This window comes from Aspergillus saccharolyticus (genome assembly GCF_003184585.1).
Source record: "Aspergillus saccharolyticus JOP 1030-1 unplaced genomic scaffold BP01scaffold_61, whole genome shotgun sequence".
In the NCBI taxonomy this organism is placed as follows: domain Eukaryota; kingdom Fungi; phylum Ascomycota; class Eurotiomycetes; order Eurotiales; family Aspergillaceae; genus Aspergillus; species Aspergillus saccharolyticus.
This window is the reverse complement of record NW_020290671.1, coordinates 58194-86054: the sequence shown is the minus strand read 5'-3', so window position 1 is coordinate 86054 and position 27861 is coordinate 58194. Positions and strand designations below refer to the sequence as shown.

At 56.8% G+C, this 27861-nt stretch overlaps 11 protein-coding genes and 2 non-coding genes across 13 annotated transcripts; 4 read left to right on the top strand and 9 right to left on the bottom strand.

The window, feature by feature from the left end:
- Positions 1-258: 258 nt before the first annotated feature.
- BP01DRAFT_361022 (Hsp20/alpha crystallin family protein) lies at positions 259-1380 on the bottom strand. Its single transcript, XM_025576043.1, has one exon. It carries the CDS (start codon positions 1005-1007, stop codon positions 441-443), a length of 567 nt encoding a protein of 188 aa, XP_025426695.1. The 5' UTR covers positions 1008-1380; the 3' UTR covers positions 259-440.
- Positions 1381-3655: 2275 nt separating this feature from the next.
- BP01DRAFT_203309 (GNAT family N-acetyltransferase) lies at positions 3656-4759 on the top strand. The gene has a single exon (XM_025571041.1). The coding sequence runs from the start codon at positions 3954-3956 to the stop codon at positions 4608-4610; it is 657 nt and encodes a 218-aa protein (XP_025426694.1). The 5' UTR covers positions 3656-3953; the 3' UTR covers positions 4611-4759.
- A 157-nt stretch (positions 4760-4916) lies between these two features.
- BP01DRAFT_361020 (uncharacterized protein) lies at positions 4917-5738 on the top strand. The gene is made up of 3 exons (XM_025576042.1): positions 4917-5012; positions 5071-5534; positions 5616-5738. The coding sequence occupies exon 2, from the start codon at positions 5197-5199 to the stop codon at positions 5434-5436; it is 240 nt and encodes a 79-aa protein (XP_025426693.1). The 5' UTR covers positions 4917-5012; positions 5071-5196; the 3' UTR covers positions 5437-5534; positions 5616-5738.
- On the top strand, positions 5099-7445 carry BP01DRAFT_203440 (polyamine transporter). Its single transcript, XM_025571042.1, has 3 exons — positions 5099-5534; positions 5616-5762; positions 5838-7445. The coding sequence occupies exons 1-3, from the start codon at positions 5460-5462 to the stop codon at positions 7158-7160; spliced, it is 1545 nt and encodes a 514-aa protein (XP_025426692.1). The 5' UTR covers positions 5099-5459; the 3' UTR covers positions 7161-7445.
- Positions 7121-8621, bottom strand: BP01DRAFT_329332 (zinc-dependent alcohol dehydrogenase). The gene is made up of 3 exons (XM_025572983.1): positions 8410-8621; positions 7588-8318; positions 7121-7505 (listed from the first exon to the last, which is right to left on the bottom strand). The coding sequence occupies exons 1-3, from the start codon at positions 8553-8555 to the stop codon at positions 7321-7323; spliced, it is 1062 nt and encodes a 353-aa protein (XP_025426691.1). The 5' UTR covers positions 8556-8621; the 3' UTR covers positions 7121-7320.
- Positions 8622-9255: 634 nt separating this feature from the next.
- BP01DRAFT_409608 (tat pathway signal sequence domain-containing protein) lies at positions 9256-11529 on the bottom strand (the record flags this gene model as incomplete). Its single annotated transcript, XM_025578857.1, has 3 exons — positions 9256-9542; positions 9596-11246; positions 11304-11529. The coding sequence occupies 3 exons, from the start codon at positions 11527-11529 to the stop codon at positions 9338-9340; spliced, it is 2082 nt and encodes a 693-aa protein (XP_025426690.1). The 3' UTR covers positions 9256-9337.
- Positions 11530-14326: 2797 nt separating this feature from the next.
- BP01DRAFT_350739 (class I SAM-dependent methyltransferase) lies at positions 14327-15749 on the bottom strand. The gene is made up of 2 exons (XM_025573811.1): positions 15259-15749; positions 14327-15140 (listed from the first exon to the last, which is right to left on the bottom strand). Exons 1-2 carry the CDS (start codon positions 15660-15662, stop codon positions 14549-14551), a joined length of 996 nt encoding a protein of 331 aa, XP_025426689.1. The 5' UTR covers positions 15663-15749; the 3' UTR covers positions 14327-14548.
- A 740-nt stretch (positions 15750-16489) lies between these two features.
- BP01DRAFT_361018 (GMC family oxidoreductase) lies at positions 16490-19065 on the bottom strand. The gene is made up of 6 exons (XM_025576041.1): positions 18910-19065; positions 18367-18844; positions 17923-18296; positions 17546-17854; positions 16964-17459; positions 16490-16908 (listed from the first exon to the last, which is right to left on the bottom strand). The coding sequence occupies exons 2-6, from the start codon at positions 18709-18711 to the stop codon at positions 16879-16881; spliced, it is 1554 nt and encodes a 517-aa protein (XP_025426688.1). The 5' UTR covers positions 18712-18844; positions 18910-19065; the 3' UTR covers positions 16490-16878.
- Positions 16621-16701, top strand: BP01DRAFT_t311. Its single transcript has one exon. It is a non-coding gene; the product is annotated as a tRNA-Arg (tRNA).
- A 449-nt stretch (positions 19066-19514) lies between the features above and the next one.
- BP01DRAFT_329323 (feruloyl esterase) lies at positions 19515-21340 on the bottom strand (the record flags this gene model as incomplete). Its single annotated transcript, XM_025572982.1, has 2 exons — positions 19654-21340; positions 19515-19602 (listed from the first exon to the last, which is right to left on the bottom strand). Coding segments are annotated over exons 1-2 (1596 nt in total), but the record flags the coding sequence as incomplete, so codon positions are not given.
- A 540-nt stretch (positions 21341-21880) lies between these two features.
- BP01DRAFT_361016 (putative poly(ADP)-ribose polymerase PARP) lies at positions 21881-24499 on the bottom strand. The gene is made up of 6 exons (XM_025576040.1): positions 24212-24499; positions 24024-24137; positions 23630-23914; positions 22719-23570; positions 22586-22668; positions 21881-22532 (listed from the first exon to the last, which is right to left on the bottom strand). The coding sequence occupies exons 1-6, from the start codon at positions 24276-24278 to the stop codon at positions 21963-21965; spliced, it is 1971 nt and encodes a 656-aa protein (XP_025426686.1). The 5' UTR covers positions 24279-24499; the 3' UTR covers positions 21881-21962.
- Positions 24500-24893: 394 nt separating this feature from the next.
- BP01DRAFT_t309 lies at positions 24894-24964 on the bottom strand. The gene has a single exon. It is a non-coding gene; the product is annotated as a tRNA-His (tRNA).
- A 329-nt stretch (positions 24965-25293) lies between these two features.
- Positions 25294-27371, bottom strand: BP01DRAFT_350728 (MFS transporter; the record flags this gene model as incomplete). The annotated part of the gene is made up of 3 exons (XM_025573810.1): positions 26868-27371; positions 25681-26799; positions 25294-25585 (listed from the first exon to the last, which is right to left on the bottom strand). The coding sequence occupies exons 1-3, from the start codon at positions 27308-27310 to the stop codon at positions 25294-25296; spliced, it is 1854 nt and encodes a 617-aa protein (XP_025426685.1). The 5' UTR covers positions 27311-27371.
- Positions 27372-27861: the final 490 nt, after the last annotated feature.

The window sequence follows — 27861 nt, the reverse complement described above, 5'->3', positions numbered from 1 at the left end:
AGTATCGCTCGGTGCGGTTTGAGATGCGTACCACCGCTTGATTTCATTCAATACTGCTGGGCTGAAGTTAAAACCCGCCCACTTTAGACAGTCCCCTTCCGCTGTCATATCCTGGTACTACTAATAGCACTACGTTCTCTTGGTTACTTAGACATAGTCTACTGTCTACCAGGATTGCGAATGACTTGGAAAGGATATGGCGAATAACAAATTGCATTAATTATTAGCAAACATTATCGTAAGGAATGACATCCAGTGCTCAACAACAGGCTCAACTTCAAGGAACGTGCAATCATCCCCTCAATCAACCAGCTCAAGAAGGAAACAAATCGCAAGTCAGGTGCAACCCAAGCAGAGAGAATCGCAGTCGCTATGCTAAAATTGTCGTCTCATCACATCACAGCAAAGATTGCCAATTTGGTCGGTGGAGGCGAGCCCATTTACTCGATGGTGATCTTCTTAGAGCTGGGCTTGGCAGCCTTGGGCACGAAGATGGAGAGGATGCCGTTCTTGAGGCTGGCCTTGACGCTGTCCTGGTCGACGCGGGTGGGGAAGCTGAAGGTGCGGTGGAACTCGCCGATGGAGCGCTCGCTGACCCAGAAGTGAGGCTTGGCCTTGTGCTTGCCGACCTGCTTGTCGCCAGTCTTGGCGACCTCAGTGCTGCTCTCGGCCTTGTTGTTGTCCGGGGTGGCGGACTCCGACTTGTTGTCCTGCTGGGCTTCCTCGTTCTCGTCGAAGTTGTGGTACTCGCGCTCGGTGCGACCCTTGATCACGAGAGTCTGTGGGTCGGAGAACTCGATGTCGATGTCCTTCTGGGCGATGCCGGGCAGCTCGCCATCGAGGTGGTAGCCCTCCGCGGTCTCGCGGACGTCGAAGCGAGGAGCGAAGGAGCGGGTGGTAGCAGAGGAGCTGGCGCTCTGGCCGGAACGGTGGAGGTCGTAGTCGTCCAGAAGACGGAAGAGAGGACCAAATTCAGTACCAGAAGGGATGCTGCGGAAGAGAGACATGGTGATTGTTGGGTTGATAGTGGTGTTTTGTAGTAGAAAGAGTTGTGGTAGAAGAGTGCAAAGTGGTTTGTGATTGTAGGTAGAGGCTTTAGAGAAGTTGTGATTCTCGTTTGTATGCTTGATTGATTCTGATCTGAGGAAGACTAACTTGACCGGGTGTCGAGGGTGGCTTTATACCTTTGGCTGCCAGAATGGACGATCTGGATGATCCATGGATGGTGATGCAGTGGATGGCTCTAGATGACTCTGGAAGGTGCCTGAGGCAGCGGTAGTGGCAGCCTGGAAGTTGCGAGAAAGGGCCGGACCGGCCGAGTGGCTCCCCGCGACGCTTCTGGGCGCTTCGACTGCCGCCACGTGACCTTCATTTTCCGCCAGTTGGCGCAAACAATGACGGTATTGTGCAACAAACAATCACCAGAATCATCCATCAAGCAAGAACTATCCAAGTGATGTAATCCTCCATCACGCCATCTGGATTCTAGTCCACTCTACCATACTGTGTACTACTCTCTAGTATAGCAATGTATGCTATAGCTACTACTATACACTATTCAGTACGGCCCCTCTTGCCTCAATTCCCCTCCTAGCAGGCAATCAGTGTGATCGACGCTGTCATTGCCCGCGAACAGCCGGATAGACAGCTCTAGAACCTCGACAATGAACCCATCTCTTGCGTTAATCCTTGGCTGCGTCAGCCCTAGAGCAAGAAAGGGGTAAGGGTCCGGGGAGCATCACCCGAGAACCTTCTAGGCAAGCCTCATCAGCGGGGAGGATTGTGCCATTTGGGTGATTAGCAGAGTCAACTATAACCTCAGATCCTTGTTCCAGCTCTCCCCCCAGTTAAGGTGGCAAAAAGGATCACGAACTGGAGAAACCCATGGAACAGAGTCCCGGAGTTCGACCCCTGCCTCTAAAATGATACGATTCGGCTGGAAGACACCCTGGTTGATTCGGGGTCCATAATCAAAGGTATCGGGGTTTGCTTTGGGATCGAGCCTAACCGATGGATGGTTGTCTTGTGACACTTGCCGTACAACGAAACTCGTGATAGAGAGACTTAAAGAAGCTTCGATGAGGGGTCGAGCTCAGAGGATGAGGTAACAGTATTGCTAGATCTACCTTTGTCTGGAAGACTTGTCGTGCCGGGTAAGGGCCACCGAGTTCCATCAAGGAGGAAAACCTGGGAATGAAGAAGTTGAGCCTCGGTAGTTGAGCTTCCAGTACCATGGTAGACTCCCGGCCAAGATTGCGATTCTTCTTCAATGCACAAATGGTTCAAGAGCATAGACCGACTTCTTCCTATAGTACCTGAGCGGTAGAGGGTTAGAGGTCTTGTCCTGACGGGCAACCTCTCGAGAAATATCTCTACAAGCTGAATGACTGGAACTTCGAATTCTTTTTTCCTTCAGGACAAAACACCATGAGCAAGTCCCAAGACGCTCAGGCTTGAGTTATGATTGGCCAAGATTCCAGCGCGAGAGCATCTTGGAAAGAAATGTCACCTTCATCGTTCCCAATGACGAAGCGGTGGTCGTACCATCATGAAAAGGACTAGCCCCAAGCGTTGCTGTCTAGTTAAGCTCCTCATGCATACTCGAGATTTTTAAAGCAGTGTGGCACGCATATCTCGGGCAACAGTGCATCAAGGACGAAGTCGACACCTCGGAACCCTGACAGCGCTGCTTGCGCGACTATACCCAGCTACCTAGAAAAATTTCTAGAAGGATGCAAAGAAAGACACAGCCTGCCATCATGTACAATCTGACCGACGGGAAGCTCGGCAAGGAGGGCTTTGCAAGTTTAATGACTGACTCCATCGCTGCGCTGCACCTACACCGTCAGAAATCCCAGCACCAACAGATGCCGAAGATCTGAAGAGATTATATCGAGCAGGGTCGTGTGGAGGAGTAATTGTATAGAGATACGTTCATCAGTGATTCCCAAGATGCACGTTTGACCCGCCAAGCATGTGGCTATGGGCCTATAGTACAGATCCGCATACGACAATACGAAAAAGCAGAACTGATATCATTTTTCTGGCCACCTCGGCAAGATAAAGCTTCGGGGAGCGAGTCAGGCCTCCTGCAGAATGCTTCTTGACCCGACAATAATGTGCCTCTGAACTCTTCTGACTCTCATCGCACTGCCGTTCGGAGCTTATAGCTCTTGTTTGTCGCACCATGTGTAAGGCACAGCAATGTGGCGTGATTATCTTCATCATACTTTCTCTATCGACCTGCGTCTCCGCGAACGAACCGTGAGCCACGTGCTGCTCGCCTAGCTCACGAGCATGCTCGCAGCGGCGAACGGGCTGTTTGGGATTCTGCTGTTTTCGAGTTGGTTTGTTCATCTCGGTGGCGGATGCGCTGTTTCTTGTCGTGCGGTTTGTGGCGTCGGCGGTGGGTTGTCGGATTTTGGTTAACTGTTGGAACTTTGGTTGGTGAGGGAGCAGGTTCAGCTTGATGCTTTTGTGAGGTAGATTGTCCCCCGTTGGTGGGGTTTAATTTTTAGTTGGTTATGTATCTATTGCTGGCTTGGGGCTGGGAAAGGGTCCTATGGTGGGTTTCCGTTGGCTACGGCCACTTCCTGGGCTACCGCTCTGAGAACAACAAGTACTTCGCAGCTGCAACTCCCTCACAGCATGTCCCGGTTGAGAATCATTGAGTCAATAAGATTGATTATCCTTTCTGAATGATAACCGCACAAACTGACGATTGTGACTCACCGTCAACGAAAAGGCTGGGAATATCGCGGACTCCCACCGGGCGGGGTCCGAAAAGAGTATAGCTTCACCATCACCTTCTTTCATCAACACTATAAAAACCCTTCTCACCAGCACATACACACACACACACACACACACAGACACAGACACAGAAGCAAACACACATATAAAGCGGATCCATCGTTAGAACATCACCTATAAATTAGCGACTCCTCCTCGAAATGTCTTACCCCACCCCCCTACGCTCCCAACGCCTCATCTACCGCGCCGTCGAAGACACCCCCGAAGACGAAGACTTCATCCACTCCATCCAATCCGACCCGGAAGCCTACGCCAACTCGACCCCCGCCCTACCCAAGCCCCAGGCCAAACGCGACACCGTCAATGGGTACAAGAAATCCCTGATGGAACGAACCCTGCTGGCGGCTATCCTCGTATTGCCGCCTGATTCGGGGCGTGCAGAGGAGGAGGGGGATGAGCGCGCGAAGACGGACGCAGGGTCCAGTGCAGGTTCCGGCACCCCAATTGGAATCATCTCGCTCCGGAAAGAGGGCGGCGACTATGCCCACCATCGTGGCACATCCATCACCCTCGACATTGCGCGGCCCTACCGGAACCAGGGGTACGGGAGCGAGGCGATCCACTGGGTCCTGCACTGGGCGTTTCAGCGGGCGGGTCTGCACCGCGTCGAGATCCAGGCTCTGTCGTATAACGAGGGCGCGGTGCGGTTGTATGAGCGGTTGGGATTCAGGGTGGAAGGGCGCCGGCGGGAGGCGTTTTGGCATGATGGGAAGTGGCATGATGATCTGGTGTTTGGGATGTTGGAGAGGGAGTGGAGGGAGAGGCAGACGGGTCGAGAAGATGTGCATGGCAATTGAACTGGGGATTTCACCAGTGAGATTATGGGGGATTGTTTCAGTCGAAACCCAGCCGAGTCGTTCCTGGTTCATGAGCGCATGAGACCAGATGGCACCGGTAGCAAGAATCACAAATCATCATCCTCGTGTCCAAGCTCCATTCTGTGGCTGCCTGTATTCCACCCCGCTCACAGACACAAAAACGCCACGAAGACCTTGAGCGTAGTATCATCGACGACATCAGGCGCCAGTCGCATCTGTCGATCGTGGCAATGGGACTACTTCGATTGAATCTGGCATGGGTGGTTTTCGTGGACAATGCCTGCCGCTGTGATAAACCCTAGGGACAGGAGAGCAAGACCACCAGCGGGAAGACGCATGTTTCACTGTTGGAGAGAACGGGGGAGAGAAGGCGACAAGAAGATATGCTTGCATCATTGACATCTTTAATCTTTAGTACTAACATTATACGACTTACCAGATTGGGTAATATTTACGCTTCTCGTATGCACGGACCCAGCATCATTCGAAGCCAAAAGAACGAGGTGGTATTTTGTGGTATAGAAGCTCCCTCTTGGAGTCCTCTGTTGCTGATCTAGCAAGAACAATGGGTTTTCTCAATATGCTCCAGATAATAGTACTTCTTCTACTGTGGTCCTCAGCTCGCATCTCAGGATCCCAGGCTGTCGAGATCGGAGTTAATTTCCCAAAAAGTACAGCCGAGCCGCTGACGCGTCAGGGCAAGGATCGACCGCGGGGAGAAAATCAGGGGCTGTACAGAGTTAGAGAGAAGAAATTCTCCTCAAGCCAGCTCAACGTGCTCCTTGTCATCCTCCTGCTCTTCTAGGTGTTGCAGACACACTGGTCCAGATGGAGACCGACAAGGGTTCTCGCCCGACTGTCGTGCTGGTGCCCGAACCCAGCCCCAGCCCCAACGATCCACTGGTAAGTGAGACATGATGGGTCCTAGTGGCCCCTGATGCTGACACGCCTAAGCTGACTACGGTACTGTACGTATGACCCCAGAATTGGCCCAAATGGCGCAAGTACCGGATTCTGGCGGTGCTCTGCTTGGCCTCCTTCTCGGGGGCTATTGCCCCCCTGTCGGGTCAGCTCAATCTGGTTCAACAGGCTCAAATTTATGGCAAAACGAAAGTCCAAGAGTCGTATGCGGTATGTTGTTCTCCTGATTGATTTTCATGATTGCCACATGCACGCACTGCTTGAGCTGACTCGCGACTCGCGTAGAACTCGGCCGCCTTGGCCGGCATGGCCTTCGGGCCCTTCTTTGTGGCGCCCTTGGCCCATCGACTGGGCCGCAGCTCCGTCATCTTCTGGTGTATGGTGTGTACCCTGGTCTGCCAGATCTGGGCCGCTGTCATGACCCACTCGGACGAGTATATCGCCTTCGTGATGTCTCGGTTGTTCGCCGGGTTCTTCGGGGCAGTGCCCACCGTCATCGGGCCGCGGATGATCACCGATCTTCTGTTCCTGCACCAGCGCGGACGAGCCTTCACAGCACTGCACATGTCCTTTCTCATGGGCACCATCGCCGGCCCAACTTTCTCCGCCTTCATCTCGGCGGGGACCTTCTTCCCGGTGGAGTTCTGGTGGTCGGTGGGCCTCCTGGGCGCCACCGCCATTCTCATCCTGCTCTGCCTCGAAGAAACCGCCTTCGACCGCATCGACCCCGAACGCAATCGTCTCCCCCCGGCCAACTGGCTCGCTAACCGGCGCGCCACGTTCTTGTTTGGCCAGCAGCTCCTTCCGCCGAGCCCCTGGTCCACCACCGCGCGGATCGCGGTGGCCCCCCTCCTCATCGGCCTCTGCCCCGTCACGCTGATCATGGGCACCTTCACCCTGATCTCTTTCGGCTTTTATGTTGGCATGAACGCCCTCGTCCCCGTCTGGCTGCAGCGCTCCCCCGCGGAGGGCGGCTACGGGTTCACCCTGCGGCAAAACGCCGCCTTCACCTTCTGCCACTGGATTGGGATCCTCCTCGTCCAGCTCGGCGGCCACCACTACAACGACCGGCTGCCGCTGCTCCTGGCCCGCCGTCGCTCCCACGGGGTGTGGAAGCCCGAGTATCGGCTGCATGTCCTCTGGATCCCCAGTTTGATCCTCAATCCCATCGGGCTGGGCCTCTTCGGCGCCACTCTCCAGTATCATCTGCACTATATGGTGCTGGCCCTCGCCGTCTTCCTCGTCACGATCGGCTCCTTGGCGAGTGTGCCTGTGACGGTGAACTATGTGGTCGAGTGCTTCACGCGGTATCCGGCGGAAGCAGGGATCGTGGTCGGGGCGTATCGGATTGTCTATGGGCTGACGATCAGCTTCTACATCGACCCGTGGGTCGCGGCGGTGGGCGTCGGCTGGGTGTATGGCATGATGGCCTTCTTCGCGGTGGTGTCATTTCTGTGTGTGGGGTTGTTGATGTGGAAGGGGGATGTGATTCGAGGGTGGCAGATTGCCAGTGTGGCTAGTAGTGAGGAGGGGGTGCAATTGGCAGGGGAGGGGGAGGGCTCGGAGTGTGGAACGGCGGTGCATGAGGGAAAAATGGATGCTTGTTGAAGTTGGAATTGTTGCGATGATCAAGATATCAACCGCGAGTCGATGTGTGCCAGTGAACATGGGAATGAATGCTCTTTGCGTGTTGAGGGGAGGGCCAGCCTTTTCCTGCAACCCTAACCCAGTCCCATCTCCCCATTCCGTTTTACTGTGATTACTGTAACTACTGTGGGATTTGCACCACCGCCCTTCCTGTGATCGTATCCTTCTCCAGACCACGAATCAACGCCTCTGTCTCCTGGAATGCATACGTCCTCACCTCTGGCGTGATCACCCCCTGGGCCGCGAGCTGCAACAGCTCCTCCATCTGCGCCTCCGTCCCCACCGAGGAGCCAATAATCGAGATCCCTGCATCAAAACCCCATCCATCAGCCTTCGTTTCTCCATCCGCCCGCCAGCAGGGCAGCCACAAAAGAAAAAAATAACCTACCTCGTGCAGCACACAGCGTCGCCGACACCGGCAACCGTATATCATTCCTCGGCAACCCCACACAAACCACATACCCCATATTCCGCACCAACTCCGGTGCCATCGCAAACGCCGCCTCTGTCCCCGGCACGACGATCGTCGCATGGGCCCCCTCCCCCCCCGTCCACTCCCTGACGGCCGCCACCACATCCTCCGTCCGGAAATCCACAAACCGCTCCGCCCCCGCCGCCAGACTGAGTCTCTGCTTCTCCGCCCCAGTATCCACCGCAATCACTCGCAGCCCCTTCACCCGCGCCGCCAGCTGCACCCCCAGATGCCCCAGTCCCCCACCCGCCCCGGAAATCACCACCACCTCCCCCGCCCGCACCACCCCGTCCAACCGCCCCAACGCCCCCGCCATCGTCAGCCCCGCGCACAGCAAGGGCGCCGCGATCTCGTCGGCCACCCCCGTCGGGATTGGGGTGAGGAACCGCGCGTCCGCGAGGACGTACTGCTGCAGCGTGCCGGGGACGTGGCGGCTGGTGTTGCGTTGGTGCGGGCAGTAGTGCGGGTGGCCGCGCGTGCACACCGAGCAGGTGGCGCAGGCGCTGTAGAGCCATTTCACCCCCACGCGGTGGCCGAGGAGGGCGGGGGACGTGTGGGGGCCGAGTTGCACGACGGTGCCGATGCCTTCGTGGCCGATGATCGGGTTGTAGGTGCTCCAGTTCAGGGTGGCGCGGATTTCGGAGTGGCTGGTAGGGTGTTAGTGTTTCGAGGGGGGGATGGATTGGTTTGGGAATAGTGTAGCGATTGTGAGGAAGGAGGATGAGGATGAGGGGTTACCAAAGGCCGGTGCAGGATAATTTGACGAGCACTTCGTGGTCGCCCGGGGTGGGCACGGGGAGGTCGTCACGGTGGACAATCCGGTAGCTTGGGCCCGGGTCGAGGACCACGGCGCCCTGCTGGGTGGTGGGGATGGGGGCTATCATTTTGAGGGTTGTTGAGATGGAGTTGGAGACGAGAGGGAGAGGGAGGGTGGAAGTTGCGGAGATGGGGGGGGGGGGGGGGGGGCTTATATTCGCGGCAATCCCCGCTGCCGAATCTCGTTCCCGAGATCGCGTCTTAGCCGGAGTGTGCCGAAAGTTAATCTTCATCTATGCCATTATCTTAGTGTTGTGGAGATTATAGCGGCAAGAAAAACAGTGCAATTGCAATTCCACGATGAACTCTTTCCCGATGATATGCCTGGTGCACGAGCGAAGCAAAAACCCAGTAAACTTGTCGTCACGGCCATAGCAGTAGTATGTGTCCGAAGATGCTGTCGCTAGAGTGTTCAAGCTATGAACGGCTTGGACCCTGTGGGTGGAAGAAGCCACAACATACTACCGTTCATTCAGCCGGAGATGTCTGTGGAGAAGCGCGGGGGAGAAGATGCTCCGATGGAGGTGGAACCGCTCCATTTGGCTTGGGGAGATTTCACTGCGCCGTTGTCGCCTGGAGCAAGTGAGTTGTGCTCTGTTCCCTAGGTGACTCCCCTCTTGAACTCAGATGATACACATCGGACATAATCTAATAAACCGAATTTCTTTTCCGCTTACATCTTGCACATTTGTGGAGTAGGCATCGTGCATTCCTAGTACTCCAACCCTGTATGGGCATCTACTTGCATCCATAAAACGTAACATGGTGATTTCATTGGCAGCATTAAATCAAAAAAACACAACTCGAGGGTATATCAATCCCAGGTCACCAACAACCACCCCACGCCCTACTACTCGAGATATTCATTAGGCATGTACAACGGCATCGAATCCTCCCAGATCGTATCCGTCACCAAGGTCTTGTTCGACCCATCATAGTTCATGACCATGATCTGGCCGTAGGGCTGGAAGGTGTCGTCGAACAGGGGACTCTCGTCCTTGAAGCCGTACATACCGGTACTCCACATGATGCGGCCATCCTGGGACCACACGGCGCTGTCTGGGGTTAGCATGTACTTGGTAGGTCAAGAGGTATAGAGATTCCTTACTGTGCATCGTTCGACAGACTGTCCGTCACACGGGTGAGCTCGGAGCCGTCGGGGCGGATGGTGTAGATGTCGAAGCGATCGGCGTACCAGCGCGCCCCGTAGGCGCTGGTCCAGTTGTTGTTGCGGGTGAAGACAATGCGCTCCCCGTCCGGCGACCAGCCGGGGGTGTTGTCCCAGCCCAAGGTCAGTTGGCGGGTCTGGCCGGTGGTGAAGTTGAAAATGTGCAGACCCTCGGGGGCCCCGGTCGCGAGGCTCCATTGGCGATAGACCATGGCCGATCCATCGGGGGACCAGGAGGGGAAGCCGGCATTGGTGCTACCGTCGGTCAGGTTCGTGTGGAAGGTCCCGTTGGCGAAGGCACGGTAGAGCGTCGCGTTGTTGGCCGCGCGAGAGGTGAACCAGGCGCCGAAGCCGACGACGAGCTCGTCTCCGTCCGGGTTCCAGGAGGGCTGGAATGCCCCGGCTTGACCCTCGGCCAGGTACTCGGCCTCGGTGGCGTTGTGGATGCTGTAGACGTCGTACGAGTCTAGCGCCTCGTGCACGTCGGTGTACAGCGGGGTGGAGGTCACCATCGAGCCATTCGCGCTGCCCAACACCTTCTGCGTCGTGGCCAGTCGGTTGGTGGGGGGGTGGTGCATGGGGAAGACGTCCATATAGCGGTACTCCCACTCGTCATCGAAGCTCCACAGCTTCAGCCCGGCCGCCTGCTGCGTCCAGTTCCAGACTTCGTACACGACCTGCGATCCGTCGGGGGACCACCAGGGATCACGGATGTTGGTCGTGTTGAAGCCCTTGTGGGTTCGATCGGGGCTGGTGTAGTTGATGCCTTCGTAGGGCCCGGCCTTGATCAGATAGCCGATGTTGGAGGAGTTGCCGATGTAGTGCTGGCCGACCTTGGGGTAGCTGCCCGTCGTGTGGGCTTGGATATCGGTCCCCGTGGCAAAGTCGACGCTGTAGATCTGGGAAGAGACGGCGGCCTGCTGCTCGGAGACTCCGTGCGCGCCATAGGTGGCCTCCCGGGTCATGTTGTTGTAGATGATGCGCTTGCCATCGCGCGACCACTGAGGGGTACCGAACGAGTACCCATCCTGACGCAGCAGCGTGCGCATATCCGTGCCGTTGGGCCGGATCACATACAGTCCCAGGCTTTGGGTGTGCTCCCAGCCCACACCCTCGCTGTGGCCCGTCCAGTCAGTGTTGCGATCCGAGCTGAAGACCAGCCAGTCGCCGTTGGGTGACCAGGAAGGTCGGAAATGACCCGTGGGCCAGGTGGGATCCGCGCGCGTCAGCGCGGTATCGGTCAGGTTCTGCGCCTTGCCCGTCTTCAGATCCTTGACCCAGACGTTCATGGTGTAGTTGCCCTGGGTCGAGACGTAAGCCAGCTGGTTTCCATCCGGCGACAGCACCCCGATATCTTCCGCACTGTTCGTCGTCACCAGGGCTTCGAGTCCCGTGCCGTCCGGACGCACCCGGTACAGGTCGGACTGACCGGCGCCACGACGCTCGCTCGTGAAGACAATCCATTGGCCGTCTTGGGACCAGGACGGGTGGTAGTCAAAGGCATGTGTTTGGTTCCCCATCAGCTTGGTGGCATTGCTACCATCGGCGTTGGCAATCCAAAGCTGCGACCCGGAAGGGCCAATGCGGTTCACTGGGAGGCTGGTTGGTCACTTCGCTCACTCGGTGAGGGGTTCTGGACGGCACTCACTGTAGAAAATTCCCTTCTTGCCCTCAATGGCGCCACTTGATGTTGGGATGGAAGACTTCTTCATGTGGACGGCATCAGCAGCAGCCGCCGCCGCCGCTGCGCGTCTCGCATAAGGACATCCAACAGAACCAGCAGCAGCCTCGTTGGCACGCTCTGCATACGGACAGCCGGCGGCGGCAGACCCGGCCACCAGGGCTGTTAATGCGACGGCACTGGGAAGGCGCATTTTGTCCTTTACAGTGAGAAAGAAGGGGAGGTAATGACTTGCAAAGATCGTCAGGAGTCTGTGAAACGGGGGACGATCCCCTCCTTATATGCTCGCGGCGGGGCTAAATCTTTTCGGAGCGGTGGTGATGGCTTTTCGCCTGGAGCTGACGCCCTGTCAAGCGAAGCAGCCCATCAGAATCCGCGGATTCGAATCGCAGAAGCCATCAGTGCACGAAGATGATGCTGAAATTACATGCTTGGCACGAGACGTTTCCCTCCGACCCCCGACATTCTCTCCACTGCCCAAAAGATCACGATCGACACCATCCGGGGCAAAAAATGCCTTGATTTGTCTCTGGGGGATGACGATCGCCCTTTGTCCGTTCGACCTCCGACTTGGCAGTTACTTGGCAGTCTCGATAAGAGCTCGTATTAATTTCGAGCTGAGTTTAGATTGAGAAAGACGCACTGTAGGCGAAGCGTGACGACTATCGGGATGGAAAGCATCATCCTCTGAGTGAATAAACCGGATGATATCATACAAACATGCTACCCAAACGCCTTCCCTTTCTTTCGTTTTCCTCCCTCTTCGCCCCCGAGTGATCCACTTCCAAGGCTAAGGGCATGACCGGGGCCCGATCAGATAATAAGATTATGGCCGGGCGGGAGAAGAAATGATAAGTTGATAGGGGGGACCCAGACGGCTGAGACCACTAAACCCACTAGAAAGGAAGGGATTTACCCCCCCCTCGACCCGCACGAGTGGGAGCCGGGGGGCTCTGCGTTGCGGGAAATCGTCGGGGCCCAGGGTCAGTGATAAAGTGGTCGGTGATGAATTGAGGCAGACAGCCCCGACCTCCGAGGTGATTCCCACCTTATCTCCACTGTATCTCCACTGTATACCCACTGTATACCCACCTGCCAAGCCACTCTCCCCTCCTCCAACCTCGGTCCGGCTCTCCCGTCCACTCACTCCGTCAGCTATAGTTAGCACGCCCTAAGGGCCCTTCTTCCAATTGCAACTCTGCGACTGGTGGTTGCCTGGACTTATCGCAGGGCAATGATGGCAGACGGCCCATGTCCACGTATTCACCTCTATATCATGATGCCCCCACGAAACCTCGATTCTCCCGCGCCGTGACGCAAAGTCCCTAGACTTCCAGGGCTAAGGTCGTCGGCTTTAGATCTTACGGCCGAGTGTGGATGAGAATTTCCTGCTTATAGTGGTCAATAGCGCCGAGATTCTTCAGACGTCATGACCCGTCGGAGGCGCCTCCCGGCTGTCATCATCGGCCGTCGGGGATCGAGACTGCGGGTTCGGGCAACTGTGCATGATTCTTAATCAAGGGTATCAGGACGATATTCTGTGGCAGTGAATATTTGGGATGCCGGTCTGGTTCTCCCGAGCGGCGGTCGGTGCTCGGACATGTTCCTTTGTTTTTTTTTTCTTTTTTTTTTTTTAAAGCCAATGCTCCTTCGGTCCTACTTAATATAAACCCTAATCAGTCTGCCTTCGATTCTGGAATAGCGTTCCAACCCCCACCTCAGGCCCGACTGTAGTTATTGTAACTCGCATCCGTACCTGAAGAACCACGGATGCTGATGTGACATGAAAGGATCGCATGCTCGAGAAACATGACTTTATCAGGGACTCGGTTAACGTCAAGCCAATCCCACATGTGCTAGGAATCAGCGAGCCTCGAAAGATTAAAATTCTCGCCGTAGCCTTCCAGAGGACTCAAGGGACCCCACTCATGAACAGTTCTAGTACCTCGATAACGGCAACGGACAACAACGCCGGTCGTGGCTTGCCGGTTGCCAATCATCGCAGCGACAATATAAATCACAAAGTACGAGCGAGCCCCCGCCCCACTCTAGGCGATACCTTAGCTATTTTGCACTCTCGTAGGATCCGACTAGGTTGCAACCGCATGGGTCATGGATAGGGCTTACTTGCCCGTCTGCGGGATGACTTGCCTCCCAAATACCCATCAACGAGGAAAACTATCCCAGAAACTATGATATCTATGAAGACACTCAGTCGGGATAACCCTTCGCTCTTTATTATGAATATGAAGGAAGAATAATCGCAGAACGAACCGCGAATTCACTCCCCATCCCTCACAATGCCTCCCACCAAAGGCCCCGTTTTCAGCCAACAAGCCCCGCCCCGACCCCTCGCAGGGCATCAACTCCAACGGCATGCTGTACTGCTCTGGTAGTCTGGGCATTTACCCCGCTTCAGGGACGTTTTCAGTGAGGACGTGGGAGAAAGAACCGTATGTAGTTCGCGATCTCGTCCAAGTGGCCCAGCTGCCACCATTCTATTCAGGTTCAAGCTCCGCGCAACCTCGAGCAGGTCCTCCTGGCCGGAGAAAGCGACTTGAATACAGTCGTCGAGGTCACGATTTTCATCTCTAGTATGGATTCCACCTTGTGAACCGTGTAGGAGTTGATGGAGGTGATCTTGAGATCTCGAAAGTGGCTTGGATGAGAGGAAAATGCGGGTGAAGGCAGATCAGCCATCGAATTCAGACGGAGAGTCTCCTGGGCCAATGGAGTTTTACGGGAATAAGAGTAACAACACCCTCTCATTCACGTCGTACTTAGGCACCGTATCACACGTTCAATGACTGTGAGATAGTGCCCTATACACGTGTAGCCACGCCCAGAGCAGCCCGCATTCATCCCCGCGTATCCCCCTTTACACAACATCAGCCTATCGGTGCCAGCAAGTTACATACATGACTTGACCAGACACAAATGATATGCTCCGGGGAATTTAAGGCGGCATATACCGTGTTTAGGCACAGTCTCTGAGATCAATTGTAGGTAGTCCACAAGACCCGGAACCATGTGGCAGTGTTCCGGTCTGTTATGCTCGAGGTTCAAGTCTCATTGCATGATTGTGGGTAAGATGAGTCTTGTCTCGCGCAAGAATACTCTGCTCCATACTTCGATATCAAAAAAATTGGATACCAATCCAATTTTCTCTCGAGACGCCAACAACGCCAGCAAACGCTACGCTACCCACCACATCACGCCCTGCGCCCATAAATGAAATGCATATACACAAACAACTGCGGCCGAGTCGTAAATTCCGCCTGCACCTCCTTCACTACCGCGCGACAATCCCCCTCCGACCAGCCCAGCACGCGCGTGAAGAGCGCCATAGTCAGCGGCTCGACCGACTCAATCGCATGGTCCTGCATCAGAATTCCCATCCGCTTGAGCGCCTCGTCGCGCGCCCACGTCCCGATCGGCACTTTGCGGATCTGCTCCGTGACATCCACGAACCCCTGCCGGCGCAGCGTGTCCGCCAGCGTCTGGACGACATTCAATGGCTTGCCAAACCGGCGGGACGCGTCCCGGAGCTGCCGCTGCCAGCGCGCCAGGCTCGAGTCCTCGGGCAACCCCCCGGCGGCCTGCGACTGGAAGTCGACGCGAAACTCCTGGATCTCGTAGTAGCCGCCGGGGCGGAGATGCCGGTGCGCCTGCGCGAAGAGGTGGTCCCAGTCGGAGATGGAGCCGACCAGGTTGCGCTGGTGGATGAAGTCGAAGACCTCGGTTGTCGCGTACGGCCAGACGGCTTCGATGTCGTCGACGACGAATTCGAGGTTCGGGGGCACACTAGGAGATAGCAACACAAGATGGTGAGAGAGGGTCCCTTAGTTCAGAAGATGATGCAGTGCGCCGTGGGTCCGGTTCTCGCTACATCAGGCAGGCAGGGCGTGGGTGGCAGGCGCACCAAGTGGGCTGAATCGGACTCAGATCATTGCCCAGCACACTGGCCTGCGGCATCTCGTCGGCAATATCGATCGCCCAGATCCCCGTGCCGGTCCCGAGATCGAGGATGCGTCCGACAGGCTCGCGGAGGGGCGCGTGGTACAGACGCCCCCGCGAGACCATGCGGAATATGTAGTGGACCATGTCGAGGCGGTCCTGCTCGGCGTCGTCGTTGGGGAAGGGATATTCGCCCTCCCGGTAGGCATGGTAGCGACGGCCATTCTCGAAACGGTACTTCTTGACGGATGAGGACAAGGAGGAGGCAAAGGAGAGAGCGTCGCTGGCTAACAGCTCCTCATCGTTGAGTGGATACGGCTGTGCATCGACTTCGATCCATGTCTCATCGGGCGAAAATGCAGAAGACATTCGGGGGTGACTGGGGGGTAACCTGGGGGTGACTAGGGGACAAACACAGGTCAATTGCAGCTACACAGAAGCAAAGATAAGCTAGTCATTACGGAGTGCGGAAGGAATGAATCTGGGCCAGGCTGGTAGTGCTGATATCCTCCGGCACGTGGTGGTGTGCCTCTCTATATTCGTCCTTGTTATAGCAAGTGGGGGACGATGTGGCCGTCGCTGATTGGGCCAATTTCTCAAGGGAATCGATTCGCCGACTATCACCGACTGATAAGCGGATTCATGATTGATAAGAAGCACAAACCCGGGCTGGACCAAAGTGTAGCTGCATTGGATGGGATGTCCAAGGTATAGCAAAGTGGATGATTCCCTACCCCCCATATCACCCTCACGTATGTTGCTGGTAGTGTTCTGCACGGGGTAGTGGTTTTGGATTGCTTCGAGGAAGAGGTTGCGTCGGTAGCCCTCGGATTGGCTGCTGACGTTCGCCAGGAAGAGATACACGAGCAACCTGGTCCGACAGGTGGAAGAAACCCAGAGCGGCTCGAGTAGGCGATATCCTGCTAATGACAGTTGAGAAGGTAGCTCTGGACAGCCACCCCTTGACTCGTGGAAAGTGGCGATACTTGCCGGGTAGAGAGGGTTTCCTCACTGCTTTTGGGAGTTAAGTAATCGAGATACATCGGTCTTGCTGGAGAAATATATCAAGTACCATGTATTCCCGCTGCCGCTGCCCTAACCCTGATGTATTATCGCATTCGATGCAACGGCTCTGTTTGAAGGAAACAGTAGCCCAGTTTAGCATATATGAGAACGAGACTTGACAAAAAAGCGTAGCTTGAGTTACAGTACGGCGAGGAGTGTCTTATTTGGTAGCTGATGGAGGAAACGACCTCGAGGTCTACCCAATCTGCCACAGTTGCCATGTTGAATATGGTACGCAGCTGCAGCCAATTTTCTCAATAATGGCCGGGTGGCGCAATGGTAGCGCGCTGCCTTCCGGTGCAGGATGTGGCAGTGGTTGCGTGTTCGAGTCACGTCTCGGTCGTTTCTTTTTTTCTCTCTCCATCATTTCTGCATCTTCTGCCGCCATCGATTCGCATCATCCTCGTTCATTATTGGAACTAACCGCCACGTATCTGACAGAAACATTGTCCACCTAACCACCTGGACCACCCATAACATCTTAATCACGTCTTCCGATTCCCACCCCCAGTTTTCAACTTCACAACCCCCTCACAATCATCTCCGCAGCCTACCAACCCCATCAGCGCACGCCTTCACAGCACACGGCAGAGAAGAACACTCACCTGCTCCGCAATCCCATAGATAGGCGCCTGATAATGCGCCGCCAACGGCAGCGGGATCACACCCGCATCCACGACCCGTAACCTCTCCACCCAAAACACCCTACACTCGCTATCCACCACCTCCCCCATGGAGCACGTCCCCGAGGGATGGAACACCGTGCCGGCGCCCATCCGGCTCGTGCGACGCTCAATCGCCTCATCCGACCAATCCCCGCGCAGCGCATCCTCGACCCCCCACTCCACGGCGTTCAGACCCTCCACGGCCTGCACGGCGCGCGCGCAGTCGCGCACGCACTCGTACAGCGCGGAGCGGTCGACGGGGGAAGCTAGGAGCTGCGGGTCGAGGATCGGGGGGTCGGCGGGGTCGGTGGACTGCAGGGTGACGGTGCCGCGGGAGACGGGATCGACGAGGATGTGGGCGATGGTGAAGACGCCTCGGCCGGGCCAGCCGGGTGCTGGAGGCGGAGTGCGCGTGCAGGTGTCGACGGAGGTGTATCTGATGGGGGGTGGTCAACGGGACAAGTCATCGCTCCAAGAGAAGCCGAGAGGGAAAGGGGGGCAAAGATCGATCGGCAGGCTTACACGATGAAAACCTCGATCTGGAGCTTCCCGGCCGCCGAGTAGCGGCGGTATTTGTCCGGTGGGAGGAGTTGGCGGGCCAATTCGCGGGTTGATCCGTCGGCCGGCGCAAAGGAGATCCAGTCGTAGGGCAGGCCGGCGGTCCAGTCGAGGTCCGGGCCCTGCATCTCGCCGTCGCCCAGGACTGCGTTCGGGAGGTCGATGGCCCAGTAGGTGAAGATGCCGGCGTGGTCGGTGTAGTTGCGGCCGACGGGGAGGTCGACGATAGGGTTGATCTGATGGAGGGCCAGATCGGCAGCTGGTCCGATGCCGCTGCCCCCCCAGGACTCTTGTGAGTATTCTCATGGTTCACCCCCGGTCGTGTTGGGGCATGCACCCACCTCAGAAGCAGGATTTTGGGCGAGCTTTGGGCCCCCGCGGAGAGAATGACCTCCTTGGTCGCCTCGACGTAGACTCGCGCCGGTTTACCATCCTCCCCAGACCGCGTGACGATCACTCCCTGGGCGTTCCCCCCCTCCACGACCACCTTCTCCACCCAGGAACGACTCCACAGCGTGACATTCGCCCCGAGCACGTAGCCCGCCGCATAGCTCCGCCGCCCCTCGTAGGTGGAGTTGAACCCCTCCGCGTAGCCCTCGGGCTGGCCCGCGTTGATATCCACCGCGTGCTGGCAGCCTAGCAGCTCGTGGAACTGCCGAATCTTCTCCCGCAGGGGATAGTTGCGCGGTCTGCCGCTGTTCGTCACATGGCTGACCTAAAGCACGAGTTAGCGCCCATCGTGCCATCATCGCAGTCCCACGGCGACGATGCCGTCAGCAACCGACCTTGATCGGACCGTCGAACCCATGCGCATCCCGTGTCAACAGACCTTGTCGGGTTAATTCGGTGGAAGGGAACCATGTCTCCGACTTTTTGAAGTACGGCAGGAGGCTATCCCAGGACCAGCGCGGGTCTTGGACCAGCTCCGCCCATTGATGACTGCGAGGGTGGCTCGGGGTTAGTGTGTGTGTGATAGAGAGAAGTCGAAGGTTGAGTACTAGTCCACAGCTGGACCCCGCGTGAAGACCTGATAGTTCACCGCGGAGCCTCCACCCACCATCTTCCCCGAGGTGAGATTGACCACCGCGCCGCCGAACCCCCGTGCCTGCGGTACCGACCGATAGTTCCATTCCAGATCCGAGTCGAGGCCCCCCAGGATGCCGAGGGCGGGGGTGACGCGGTCGTCTGTCTCGATGCCGGCTTCGATGAGAAGGATGCGGATGTCGGGGCGGGCTTGCGAGATGCGACTCGCGAGGACGCAGCCTGAATCGGCATTCAGCAAGTCTACTAGTCGTGGCGATGAAAAAGGGGGAAGGGGGGGGGCTTACCGGCGATGCCCGCTCCAACGATGACAAGGTCAAAGGAGCATTTAGCGACTTCTGAGTCCATGATGGATGCTAATCTGGCTGGAATTCCGTCTGCCACTGTCGATAGCTTCACTTTACCTAGTAATATACCTAGATAAATGCGATGGGTGGGTTGGGAGGTAACGCTGACGGGAGAAGCATCTCTTGTATTCGGTGGGCAGCGGAGTTAGGGCGGGGTCGAGCATTTGCCCCGCTTCAGCCTCGGGGCCTCCTTGCTTTCGTTGACCTCTCAGCGGTCGTTCTGGTCTGACAGTCTGGACTAGTGCGATTGGGCATTGGATCAGCCGGGATGATGCAAGTATGGCTTGCTAACCTTGTCCGAGCCAGATGGCTGTGAGCCAGCTGTGAGCCTAGGCTTGAAGTGCTGTTGAGATCTGACATGCACACTACCAGAGTCAAGAATAGCAGAATTTAATCATCAGAGAAAGACAATCCTCATAGTTCATTTGAGAAGCTCCAACTAAATTAAATATCAGTCAAGATCTGGGAACCCATAGAGAATTCCATGGCACCACAAAACCACCATCACCATTGCTAGGTACCCTCCACCCCCAGCCCTACTTCTCGCACACAAAACTCCCCGCGACATCCACATCCCCTTGCCCATCATACTTCAACACCCCAGGCCATCGACATAGCCCCCTACTCACAGTCCTTCCTCCAGGCTTCCCAGCCCCAGCCCCAGCCCCAGCCCCAGCCCCAGACCCCCCCTCCCCTGTACTAACCACCTCAGCAAACAAGGTATCCGGCCGCACCCCCTCCTCCACCCACCTCACCACCGCGCCCAACGCATCCACCGGCACAGGGCCATACCCCACCTGCAGCGTCCCCCCACAATGTCCCGCCCCGGGCGCCAGAAACAAGCGAAAGAAGTCATCCACCTCGACTTTCCTCCCCGCAGCCTGAAACGCCCTCTCCACCGCCTCTCGGTACTGGATCGTCCCCTGGGCGGGGATGATCTCATCCGCGAGCCCATGCCACGCGAGCAATCTCCCTCCTGCCTGTTGAAACTTGTCCAGGGTGTGGTGCTGCTCCGCCGTGAGGAGGTCCCCGAATTGCGTGCGGGAGCGATGCACGGCGGCCAGGAATTGGGGCATGGTGAGGGTGGAGATGTTGTAGGTGGGATCGTGGAGGAGGAAGTGGCGGAGCCAGCTGGTGGCGGGGAGGAAGGGGTTGATTTGTGTGGTTCGGTTGACAGTGATGGTGTCGGCGGTGCCGCGGAAGGATGCGCCGGGGGGGAGACCGTACCAGAGTTGTTCGCCGGTGCCGGGGTCGACGGGTCCGGCAAGGATGGATTGCACGAGGGCTGCGTGGTGGGCGGTGATGGTGAGGGTCGAGTTGGTCTCGGGGCAGCCAATGGACGTGTTGATCAGGGAGGCCGGGTTGAAGGGGCAGGGCTCGCGGTATGCGGAGATCAGACCATCCACCACCCCGTCCAGCCCGTCGCAGGTGGCGAGGATGGCCTGCTGGAAGGCGGAGAAGACGCACTGGGGGGGGATGGTGGTGGTGTTGTTGAGCATGACAAGCGGCGGCCAGAGGAACCAGGCGAAGAGGTCCGGCTGGTAGATGCCCGGGCTGGCGGCCAGGATGCCGTTGAACTGGCGGGGATACAGCGCGGCAGCCACAATCCCCTGCCGGCCCCCCGTGGAGCAGCCGTTCCAGTAGGAGAAGCGCGGCGCCCGGCCGTAGAAGGCCTGGGTGACGGCTTTGCCGACGACGGCCAGGTCGTGGATGGAGCGGTGGGCGTAGTTCTGCAGCAGGGCCCGGTTGAGCGAGCCGTCCGCACGCAGCGCCCACTGGCCGCTCTGCGGGTCGATGGTGTTGTTGAGCGTCAGTCCGCCCTCGGTGGCTGCCGCGGCGTATCCCTGAATCACCGCGGCGGGCTGCGTGTATCCGATATATCCTGTCGCCAGCCCCCCGCCCCCCGTGGCCAGGAAGCGTCCGTTCCATGCCTCGGGGAAGGGCAGCCAGACGGAAAGCTGGACCTGATCGTCTTCGCCTTGGTGGCTGAGAAGGACGGTGACATCGCAGAAGTCGAGCTGGTGTCCCAGGGTGTAGGGGGACTCGTAGCCGTGGACCTCGTGGCTGGTGAGCGAATGGATCTCAATGCCAGGAATGGGTTTGATGGCCACTCCCTCGCAGGGCTGGGGGCCCCGGCGGTGGCCCAGCAGGGAGGCCTGGGCGAAGAAGTGCGCGATATGAGAGAGCAGCATGACAGAGTCTGTGGTGGAATGGCGATCGGCATATGTGGGTGGTACCTGAGGAGAGTATAAAAGGTATGCCTTGGGGGAGAGACGGTGAAGGAAAGGAGGAAAGTTTGCTTGATCAGCCAAGATAACAAAGAAGTCGACCAGGGGTCATACTTGAATTCTCACCGACTGGTGACCGACTGGTGAAATTACCTGCAGATCCCATCAATCTCGCTTCCATGTGAGGACCTTCTTTGTCGGTTGATCCCACAGTGACTGTAAGTGACTGTAAGTGAACATAAGTGAACGTAAGTGAATGTCCTCATGGTTGTACTGGTAGGACATTTCTCCCGTGTCATACCCAGTGGCGACCTTTGATTGCTTGCTGCTAGTAGCTCCATATCTTGAATGGAAACGGTGATCAAGCATACATTTAGAGTCTACGCCTGTGAATCAAGGCGTTGACAAAAGAGGATGGGTCATGGTTGAGCAGAGAAGTGACCTGGGCGTCTAGGGTAAGATATTGCTGCCTGAGGCACACAATACACATTCTAGCGAGCAGAAGAGCAAATCCCTTTTCTACTCCAGCCACCATGCGGGCTGCCTTTCGCCTCGTGGTATCTCGCTAGGTATGGAAAAACGTCAGATCTATCATGAATCAATACATCCTTATGCTAAAATTTGCCTTGGGCTTGGGGAAAATCATCGAATCGAAATAACCTCAAGCAATAACTAATATATGCCCATGACGCCCGCTAATGCCTTGCATGCTCCGAATCCACCACCAGCAGACAAATGAAAAGAAAGAAGCCCCCGTCCCGCAGCCTACCGCATGTCCACATGAAAAAGGTACCGCTGCCGGATCTGTGCTACATCGTACACAATGTACTCGTTGTACATGAGCGACGCCGCAGTGGCCACGGCCGCCCCGTGCGCACTGTCCGGCATCTTCACCCCGCGCAGGTTGGGATGGACGCAGCCTGCATCCTTCCACCCACCGGGGATCGAGCGGCCGCGGCCGAGGGTGGCGATCTTGCCCTGCTTCGCCGCATCCTCACCGGCGTGGAAGTTTCCGTGTTCTAGCTCGAGCATAGGGTCTCCGAGTTCCGCGTCGCACAGAAGCAGCAGACCTTTGCCGCCACTGCCGGAGGCGCAGCAGTAATTGGCCGACTTGCTGGACATATCGGCCAGGTAGACGCCCTTGCCGAACATGTAGCCGTTGACGGGCGCCTCGGGGGGCGCGATCCGGAGACCCTGGCTCAGGATACCACCAAAGTTGGTGCTGCGGGATCCGTGCCACAAGAGACGACGGTCGCTATTCTTCAGTTGGGCGAACCGAGACGAGTTGAAACGGTCCTCCTCCCCTTGGCGCTCGATGCGGAAGATGTTGAGAACCTAACCTGAATTAGCTGTCCGCTCGACCGTCCGTATGGCATACTTCGTCTCACCTTGAGGCCCACTCCGTGAGTGGCACCCCGGGAACGGACCAGATAGGTTTCTAGCTCGGCGAACTCAGTCGAGTCGCGCGCCACTATCTCCAGTCAGTAACCAAGCAGCGCTTGACGCGGGGGTGGATCATACGGGGAGTCATCTCGTTCATGCCCAAGCCCTGGAACTGTTTGTCGAGGTGGTGAATCATCTCCGCGTCCTCCGCATCCTTCATGATATTGTTCGCAACCTCCATATCGGTCAAGGTTTCCAGCAACTCAATCTCCTTCTTCAAGAGATCCCCGTGGGTGAGGACCGGGGGGCGGTTCCGGCCAAATACATGGGGAATGGTGGTGAAGTATCGGTTGCTGAGGCCTTCCGCAGCCGCCTGGAAAGTCATCCCGTACTTCGAGGCTGCCAACGCGGGATCGGCCACGAGTTCGGACAGATCCTTCAGCGCCTGGAAACCCGCCCGCAGCGTACGCTTGCTCAGCTTACCCAGCGGCAACTTCTGAGCATCATACGACATGGCCGCCATGGTCGACAAGAAGAACTCCTGGTTGAAGATGAAAGCCATCAAGTCCTGGACTTGGACGGGCAGAGCGCTCTTCACCTCCCCCGTGGACTGCTTCTGGGCCCTCTTTTGGGCCGTGGCTGCCTCATCTTCCGAGTCCGAGTCCGAACCCTCTTCGTAGTTGCGCTCGATGAACGTGTACTTGTTGTTCTTGGGGGCTTCGAGCCGGTTCTCCCATGTAAGACCCGATTTATCCTTGAACTTCTTCTTGAACTCGGCCTCTGCGCGCGCATAGGAGCCGTCCCCCAACAGCGCATGCTGGCCGCTCTCGCCCACCCGGCCCCAGTGCGTCCAAGTCTTGAACGCCGTCTTGGAGCGGTTGGTCAGCAGCTGGATGCGATAGAACTTGTTATTGTTGTTGGTCGAGCTGGTCTGGTTCAGGGTGGCATCCCAAATGGTAGCATCGGGATCAATGTACACTTGATGAGAGCCTGATCGACCTCATGTCAGCGCGATCTACTCCGTTCGCCATCAAGACCCGACCACGTACCTCGGAGCGGACACTCATCATCGACCGGAATGTTCAAGGGCTTCGTCCCGGCCTTCTGCGCGTTCTTGAGCTTCTTGCTCGTGCCATCCTCGTTGACACCCAGCGCCTGTTCCAGTGTGCGTTTTTTCTTAGTCCCCTCGTCGGCTTCACCGTCACTCTGCCCCTTGCTGTCTGCGGTTCCCAGCAGGAAGTCCTTCTCCGCGAGTCTCTTCCCGGCTGTTTCGGAATCGAGCAGCCAGTCCAGCGAGACAATGTTGCAGTAGGGAACCTTGCATGCCTGCGTGTCTGAGGAGGAGGGTCAATAGACGTCCAGAGTGGTGGCTCATTGATCAGACAATGCGAGGCTCGGTCGTCCGCAGTGTCCGCTGGGCCTGTTCGCGGGGGATAAGCTCACATTTGCGACTCTTGTTGGCAACGTCCTTGGGAGTTGAGATCAAGTGGGTCAATTGTTCTGTGATGGCGGCACTGACTTCACCGCCAAGGCGTTTGATGATGGAATTGAGGTCGGCTGTCGATGGTTAGCTTGGGGGACCTGCCAGCTAGCCGATGAGACGAGTAGATCCTCAGATAACTAATGCTCACATTGTCTGTAGCCGGGGAAAGTCCCGCCCACGGCGATGACCAACCCGTCGAAAGGTAGCTTCGTCATAGAATTGGAGTACAGGACAAGATGTGGTGAGATGCAGAGGGCAAATTCACAATGGTTGGTTAGTTTGATTGCGAATCCAACGAGGCCTTGCGGTTCGGATTGTGTTTAATGAGGGGTTGCGAGCGGAGGAGGTTGAAGGTCGCTCAACAATCAAAGGCAGAGCCAATTAAGATCGCGAAGAATGAAGCTGAAGGAGAGGATCAACTGAAGGAGACGTGCATGTTTATAAACCGATGAAGAGGTGTAGTATAGATGCAATGTTATCCCCGCAGCCAGGCCGATCGCGAGCCTGAGGCCTTCAGCGCCCGGCTGTTGCCTGAAGACCCTGAAAGATTGGCCGCTGTGATTGGCCACAGCGGGAGTGGACCGGCCAGGCACCGACCAGTCACGTGATGTTGCCTGTGCTGGGTGGGACTTGGTCTGCAAGGGGAGTGCCTTTTCCTACTACTTAGAGATTTCTATACTTCTCCTATACTTTAGGCTGCTAAGTACACAAAATGTAGGACTAAGTTAAACTTAAAGCAGGAAGAGAAATTTATTTCATCCTCCCAGAAATCCAATAACTAACAAGAAGAACAAGTACCATAAGAAATCGTAAAGAATTAAAAAAGAAAGTGGCGCTGCCCGGAATCGAACCGGGGCTGGCACGGCCACAACGTGACGTCATACCACTAGACCACAGCACCTTGATTATATAATTTGCTCTTCTTCTTGGTTATATATCTCAATTAACACGCCGCCTACTACAAGAAGCCAGCACGAACATCTGACCGAGAGTATAATCTCCTCCCATAACTTCTTCCAGACATAAGACAATGACAGTGAAAGATATATCTCATTCAATTAAACTTTTCTATGCTAGATATGCAAGGGCCGTAAACACCCCACAGAACGCTTCACGTCCAAGATTATCATTAAAATGTAACATGTGGTATATCATCTAAGTATTTTTTTTCCTTGCCGGCCGTGACATCAACAGACAGCACTCCTCCCAATGAAGGCGAGAATGCAGAGTCTAATGTCCCGCAGAACCATTCTCCGGCGCCTCGGGAACGTAGTCATCCTCGTCCGGCGCATGCGACTCCTGCGCCTTCTCGTAGAAGGGGGCGAACTTGCTCTTCATCCGTAGCCGGCGGCCGAAGAAGTAGAAGCCCACGGGGATGGGCACAAGAATGGCCGCCAGACAGCCCAGCAGGGTTGAGGCCCACTCGATGCCCATGTTGTCGAACATCTGGCGCGAGAAGAGGGGGAAACTGGCGGCCACCATGGACCGACAGAAGGTGTTGGCGGCGATGGCCGAGGCGGCGCTGTGCGAATACCCCCGGGGTTAGTAACGGACTGGGTCAATGCGATGGCGGCTCCCGCGCGCGCAACGCCAGAGGAGAGGGGGAGTGGTACGTACAACATGAGGTAGGTGTCGATCAGATAGTTGAACAATTGAATGAAGATGATCAGCAGCCCGAAGCCCGTGAACAGTCCGCTCAGCGTGGGCACAATCCAGTGGACTTTCCCCGTATACCCGGCCCAGCCAAACCAAAACAGCCCCGCCGCGAAGAGCGCGCCGCCCACCATGACGGGGGGCAGCCGCCATTCGGGCACCGGGACGCCGCCGTTGGCTTCCAGCTTCCGGTTGTAGCCCCGCGAGCTATAGATGATATACGCAGCCGCGATGAAGAGACCCACCACCATGCCGAAGAGCGGCAGCCCGCTGACCCCGGCTGGCATCATGTAGACCCCCTGGAAGACCAGAGTATACGCCGTGAGGAAGCAGTACAGTAGGCCGTAGATGAAGCTGAGATAGATGGTCACGGCCAGGATCAAGGGCTCGTTTATGAGCAGCCGCAGCGGGCGGGAGAAGTTGTTGACCACCAGCTCGCGCAGGTCGACCTCGATTTCCTCTTGCTTGGCGTGGATCCCCCAGTTCTTGGTGCGCCGGCGCAGCTCGGAGGCCTTGGCGATGAGGATGACGGGGGGATAGGATTCTCGCAAGAAGAAGAGGTTCATCACAAAGGCCGCATAACCCATGAAGGCCGGAATATAGGCGGTCCAGCGCCAGCCCAGATACGAGGCGTTGATAAACCCAGAGATAAAGGGGGCCAGCAGGGGACCCAGGAAGACGGTGCCGGAGAACATGGCGATGGCCACCCCGCGCGTGCGGTTATCATACATATCGGAGAAGATGGCGGCGACGACCGCCAATGGGGAACTGCCGAAGATGCCGCAGAAGAAGCGACAGATCATCAGCGTTTGGAGATCCTTGGCGACGGCGACGGCGGTATTGAAAATCCCAAACCCTAACATCGCAAGGACAATCGGCAGTTTCCGCCCCTTCAATTCGGACAAGGGCGCCCAGATCAGCGGACCCGATGCATACCCGACAATATAGAGCGAGCTGGACAGCGTTGCTACTTCCAGACCCACATGGAAGTGTTTGGCGACATTCGAGGAGGAGCCGCTGAAGACGGCCGAGTCAAAAGTGGAACAAATACTGGTGAACGCGAGGATGGCACTAATGTAGATTCTGGCAGACGAGTCAGCCCATGCGGCGACCTCCCGCAGAGCCGTCGGGGTCGGGGGGGGGGGACTTACTTGCGCTTCCAAGGCCAATTCTGGGGGTATAAGGGGTCGGCAGGCCCGTCGAACTCGACGACATAGTCTTCGCGGGCGGGGAGAGGCGGCGGATAGGGTTTGCCCGCGCCAAAGGCTGGCAACGGGCCTTTGGATGGTCGCGACTTGACACTTTCCCCTACAGTCAAGGCGTGCTGCAGGCGCTGGGTTTCAATGCGACTGAGGGCATGCGAGGTGCCCGTGCGCAGGCGCTCGAGATCAACTTCGGTATTTCGCGATTGGAGACGGTGCATCTGAGGGTTATAGTCGACGGAGCTGCTCGAACCCGACGAGGCTGAGCCGGACGAGGTCGGCCGGACGAGGTCGTCAGACGAATTCCGGTGGGTGTCTTCTTTAGTCGAATGGGGCACATGCGGCCGAGCATCAGCCTCCGCCATCTCGAGCTCTTTGTCGAATTCAGACATGATTGCTGGATCGACTCCAGGGAACGGGAGATGGAGGAGAGGAGAGGATGGGGGGGGGGGGAGGAGTCGGAGGAGGAGGAGGAGGAGGTTGAATCGAGAATTGACCTCCAGAAGCTTCAGGGACTGGACCAGATACACGCCGAATCGCAGAACAAATAATAAGGGACACCAGCGTTATTTGACCAAATTTGCCATCGGCCAGAGCCACCATAATCCAGCCCCAATGGAAGATTCCGACTTATCCGTTCAGCTGCTCCAGCCCCACATTTAACGGCTTCCGGGCATCGAAGGCATTGCCGAACCCAGCCATCCCCAGACGACCACAGAGAGCTCCCAGACACCCCAATACATGATGATAGATGCGAGATGCAAGTGATCAATCAAAACCGTACTATCTCGTACTGTACCTACCCATTGAGTGGGTGAGCGAGGTGGTATGAGGCAGCGGTTGCGACGAACACCAGGAGCCTTGACGGCCTGAGGTGTCTAGGCATCAAGGAAGATAGCGGAGAAAATCCCGGCATGACGTCAAGTGTTTGATTAGTCGTGCA